This window comes from Drosophila hydei, unplaced genomic scaffold, assembly GCF_003285905.1.
Source record: "Drosophila hydei strain 15085-1641.00,03,60 unplaced genomic scaffold, DhydRS2 tig00000001-arrow-pilon, whole genome shotgun sequence".
In the NCBI taxonomy this organism is placed as follows: domain Eukaryota; kingdom Metazoa; phylum Arthropoda; class Insecta; order Diptera; family Drosophilidae; genus Drosophila; species Drosophila hydei.
The window spans coordinates 7,212,881-7,218,597 of NW_022045643.1; the positions used below are offsets into that span (position 1 = coordinate 7,212,881).

Sequence of the window (5,717 nt, forward strand, 5' to 3'; positions counted from 1 at the left end):
TGAATTAATGCAAAGGCTTAAGCAACGTTTTCATAATAATATTTCTATATTTAGCTCTGTCTGCTTAATCATCAGATGCGGCAGCTTCTACCTTAATTTGCAGCTATCTCATGTTTGTCTCTCTGTATTTGTATCAATTAATTGATATTTGAAACTGCCTTATTTGTATGAATTTATATAATATCTGCATCTTAAAGTAAATATACATAATAATAAAATTATTACACTTTGAGTGTTGCTCTGGTGACAAAATCACACCTGTTCAGCCGCCCAGGCTTTGATTATGAATTTCATTCAATTAAATGTAGAGTTTCTTGTGTCATTGTCACAATTGTTGCTGCTTAGCTGGGCTTTTTGAGCTTAGCTATTTTTACTTGTCGGCTTGCCAACTCAAATGACAATTCTTTGAGTGTTGTAAGACGGACGATTAGCTTTGTCAGGCTTAGATATCGATGGAAAAGGTGTTTTTATCTTTAATTGAGTTCAGATTCTCAAACGTTTGGCATTTAATGATTGTTTATTGCAGATTTCAGATTTCAGTATTTCTGTCTGTGGAAACATTAATAATTACTCGGCTTGGCTGTGCACTATTGAAAACATATAAACATATATATAAGCGGGAGTGCATAAGGAAAATCATTGGCGGGCCGACAAGACTTTGTTGGAAGAGCAGACAAATGCAGCCCAGGCAAACAACACACAAATGGTTTCTAGATCGATAAACTTTGCAAGGAGCACACAGTTTCTGTGTTTGTGTGTGTTGAACCTGCCACGCCCACATCCTGGATGCTATAGCATAGACAATAAATTCGAAGAAAAGGCAACACATTCATCGAGTGGCAACATCAAAAGAAGAAAATTGTCGAGCTGAAGTTGGAGTACGAGCACAGCAAGAGGAAAAGGACAGTGCCAAAGAGTGGAAGTGGAAGTGGAACTGGGTAAGGGAGACGAAGAAAAAAAACATAGTGAAAACTGAAACCAAATACCCAAACACAAAATGGCAGCTCTTTAGCTGCGATTTATATTTGAAATGCCTTTGGTTGGCCATTGAAGCGGCAAATGCTTTTGCGGCATCGCCTCAAATGGAGCGAGGAGCCTCAAAGAAAAAAAATAAATATATGTATATATATATATATATATATATATATTGCACCAAAATTTATTCATCGACGGCAGTTGCAACTTATTTTTATGCCTGTTAATTGTCAGGCGAGCCTGCCTGCTTGCCATCTCCGCTGCGAGTCGGCACTTTGCATACCCAAATGTCAACTTTTGCCATTTTGGCCAACTTCACACCAGGCGGCTGGCAGCTCCCAGGAGTTGCTTGTCTGTGCCCTTCCGCTCCATCTACCCCTAGTCGCCCATATGTGGGCATCATAAATATTTTCCAGTCCATTGATTTTTGGTCGCTGTGGATGCTGTCGATGTTGATGATGTCGGACGGACGAAGCAGCAGCAGCAGCAGCCGCAGCCGCAGCAGCAGGAGCATCTGATGCGTATATATCTATATAAATGCACTTGTGTTCCATACAACAGTTTCTGAATTATTTCAACAAACTTATTTGGCATTGTAATGAAATTGGCCAGAGCAAAAGTCTTAGATGTATATTTTTATATACATTTTTATTATCATCGGACAATTCTTTTTGTCATCTTCAATATGTTGTCAAGTTTTAGATACACTTATGACTTTTGTATGCCCCTAGTCCATTAGTTATTTTGTATGCCCCTAAAGATTTTTAAAATAAATATTTTTCTGCTACGCAATTTTGATAGGTTCAAGTATGACTCAAAGGCTAAAATAGCTAAATATATATTTATTTTCATATTGTTTTTAATTTAGTAAAGCATATTTATTTTCTTTTCATTTGATTATTTATTTATTTTAAATTTAGTTTATTATTTTATTTATTTATTTATATTTTCTTATATGACTTTTGAGTGCATAGTTTTGTGTTTTATTTCACTGATTGGTTACATATTTTTATATATAAATAAATGAATATTAAAATACAAAATAAGAAAAAATTCGAAATTAAATTTGTATCTTTAATGTCTACTTTATTTAATTATATATGTTATATATATGATTTTTTAATTTTTTTTTTAAACATTTTTCTATTGTATATATTTTATATATTGTTATATTTATTAATTTAATTTTTTTGTCAAAAGTATTTAAATTTTTATAAAGTATATAAATTTTTTAGTATACACTCTTATTATTAAGTTATTTCATTTTTTATATTATTTTTAGTTTTATGTAATATGTTTTCTACAAATATTTATTACTTTCTAATGATTTTTTCTTAGCTGTCGAAATTGTGAAGTTAACGATTTTAAAGTCACTCCCAAATGAATATTTACCGTTTTGTCATGTGCCACGCATACGCTGCCGTTTCTACTGTCCACAAATCTCACCTCTCCGTTGTTGCATGGTTGCCTCGCTTGCTCTTTGGCCAGGCTTTGTTTTGTTTTCAGCGACACTTGATTGCCTTTATGCGTGGTGCCGTGCGTCAGTCAGGCTGACGCGGAAAAGTATGCTACACGCCAAATAGACTCAAATTATGTTGTCCTGCGGAGAGTGTGCGACGTGTGTGTGCTTGGCCATTGTACGTACGCCGTTTGCCTAACGTTTTTTTATGCCAGCAAAACAATTTCATGTGCTTCGTTCATAAATATTTTTGCTCAAGTTAATTGAAACATTACCAAAAAATGCTTGTCGGCAAATATTGAAATATGACCCACCCCAATGGACTGTATATGTGATGTATTATTGGCATAAAACATTTCTTTATATTGATTTACTCGGAACTGCCTCTGTTTTGTTTGGCTGTGATTGAATGTGAATCCGGAGGAAGTCTTTACTTTAAAAAAACCCTTAAAAATATTGCAATTTTTAAAGTAATTTTGTATAAATTATTGTATATAAATAGATACTGAATATTGCAAACTTTAATTGAAAATTTTCAATTGAAAGATTTGTTCTTAAAGCCCTGATTGGTAACAACTAATATAATATAATATAATATCTATATCATATGGCGCCTTCAACTGATGTGAGGAACATGCCGATTATAGAGTTGTATTTAATTACTGCAAATGATTTTTACTGAGTCGAAATGCAGAGCATTTACAAGCAAAGATTGCTAAAATACGTTTCTTGAAATATCTTAGAACATGAATTTTTTAATTGCTTTCACTGTTTCATCAATATCATTAATACATTTAGCATTACGCATTTAAGCGCTCGCCCTTCATTTTTATAGCTATGTTTTGCCCTTCGTCTCTTCTTCTTTCTCTGGTCCTGTACCAGCAGTCTCACAGACAATTTCATGGATGCATTCGGCCACATAATCTAAATTTTTATAATTCAAGCCGCAGACATTTATCCGACTAGAGCTGAGTAAATAAATATGCTTCTCCACTGTGAGCTTTTTACATTGTTCCGCTGTCAGAAAAGTAGATGAGTTCAGCAGAGATTTCACCTGTAGAAATTAATTTCACTTACGATTCAAGCCTAAATATGCAAACATTCCCTTTCCTTGGGTAATATGATCCCATGTGCCTGGTGTACCGAGATCGTTGAGCTTCTTAACCAATTGCTCTCGCATTTTCCTCACGCGCTCTGACATTTTGTCAATGGTATTTAGCCTGCATTTGAGAAATCTCCTGTTGTATAAATTCCCTTTCTTTTTGAGCTTCACTTACCATGTAGCTCTATTGTGTTTGTTACCTAGTACCTTTACGATTACTTTACTGCCTATAGTTGGTGGATTTGAGTAGGCAACTCGAATGAGATTGGTTATCTCCGAAAAGACTGCCGCCGCATATTTTTGATCGCTTACCACGGCTATTAAATTGCCGATGCGTTCATCTAATCAAACAGAAAATCGAGCATTTAGTAAAGAGAAATAAGGATCCCAAAGACACTTACTGTAGAGTCCCATGTTTTTGGAAAACGATAGTGCTATCAGTGTTTCATGGCCATGTTTGACGAAGTGTCGAATTGCCCAGGCATCGCGATCCGGGTTCCCGCTCGACATCCCAATATATGCCGCATCAAAGAAAGGGAATAGGTTACGCATCTTCATAACTTCAGCAATCTGTTTCCATTGCTTCTTTGAGGGATCCAAGCCTGTTGGATTGTGGCCCGACGCTTGGAGCATTATTACAGCGCCCTCCGGTGCTTGACAAAGTGCGGCCAAGAGCTTGGCGATATTAATTTTCTTATTTTTGACATTCCAGTAGGGATATGTCTTGAATTGCTTGAATCCAGCCGTCCTTAGAATATTGACATGATTGCCATACGTAGGATCGGGTAAGAAACAGAGTCGTTTCTTCAAATGATGACATAAGAGCTCAGATCCTAGTCGGAGGGCACTGGTGCCCGCAATTGTGTGCGCTGAAACAGTCTGAAAAATTATAATTATTTGATGATCTAAAAAATAAATATAGATATATATATATGTATTTATATCTAGTTGGGCTCACGCGCTTCTCCTTAATTGCCTTGCAGTCTTTGCCCAGAACAAATTCGGTCGCCACCTGGGAAAATACTGTATTGCCCATTATAGGTAGATATTCATGATTCAAATAGGGATTCTGAACAACTTCGAGCAGGCACTGTCTGACGATTGGCAGCACGAAAGGTTCGCTGTTCTCAGTTCGATAGGCTGGTGCAAAGCAGTGACTGAGAGTCAGCATTTAGCAACGGAGTTACGGACTTACCACCAATGCCTAAATTTACTTTTTTCTCATACTTGTCCTCTAGGTAGAGGTTTCGCAAGTGGAATACCTCAACCGGTTTTGTTTCTTTAAGATCTGCAAATGCTGAATCTGTGCCAATCTTCGCGTCATTGTATCCATGACAAGCAATTTTTAAAACTCTGTAAGACAGCCGTGAGCATTCTAAAGATTTTATGACCGCTAAGTTGGTTTCTTACTCTGCTCTCTGAGCTATTTTATTAGCAGTTAAGCTAAGCATGGCGTAAAATACCGAAATGTTAATTTGGATGTGAAAATTCGAAATATAATTTTTAATTCATGTTAGATAAAACATATGTTCTCAAGTGACACTGAAGCAAAATACGTGTCACTTTAACCTAGGAATTGAAGTCAAAGTGTACTCTACTCTATCGTTTTCTTAAGATTGTAATCATCAATCAGCCAAAGTGATTGTTAATCTGAGTTGTATTTAATTGCCTGCGACCCGATACTGATAAATTTGCTTACGATTTTGGTTTGTTTATGGTGCAGGCTGTAGCATCTGACCACAGCAAGCCGCTGCCTTGTTTGTTTTATACTCTACCCACAGCAACAGCAACAGCAATAACTGGCGAAACAACAACAATTTGTATGCTTTCATTGCGTATACGTTGCTGCTGCTGCTGCTGCGGCTGCTGCTGTGGCTGGCGTTGTCTTCATTGTTTGGATTTTAGTGCTTCACATGGCAGCCGAACTATTTGATGCGGTGTGGCGTCGGCCAGTGAGGCGGAAGCAAATCAGAGCTGAACTATGACAATGTTTACTCTAGGTTTTTAAGCTACATGCAGCTAGTCTATCTGGGTCATAAATTTGGTTAATTGTTGGGCTAACTCGCTTGAATTTCCTTTAGACTGATTAACTGCACAGTTTGCAAATGCTTGAAGTATTTGAAGTGTACTTTTTAGCTGAGCTATGTCCATGGGTTCAGAATAATATATGAAATGGCTTGC

General features: G+C 36.6%; 1 protein-coding gene across 1 annotated transcript; it reads right to left on the minus strand.

Annotated features, from left to right (window-relative positions):
* Nucleotides 1–3,194: 3,194 nt before the first annotated feature.
* LOC111605092 (aspartate aminotransferase, cytoplasmic-like) lies at nt 3,195–5,083 on the minus strand. Its single transcript, XM_023323431.2, has 7 exons — nt 4,947–5,083; nt 4,732–4,889; nt 4,495–4,676; nt 3,938–4,415; nt 3,712–3,877; nt 3,512–3,654; nt 3,195–3,451 (listed from the first exon to the last, which is right to left on the minus strand). Exons 1-7 carry the CDS (start codon nt 4,985–4,987, stop codon nt 3,270–3,272), a joined length of 1,350 nt encoding a protein of 449 aa, XP_023179199.2. The 5' UTR covers nt 4,988–5,083; the 3' UTR covers nt 3,195–3,269.
* Between the last annotated feature and the right edge of the window lie 634 nt (nt 5,084–5,717).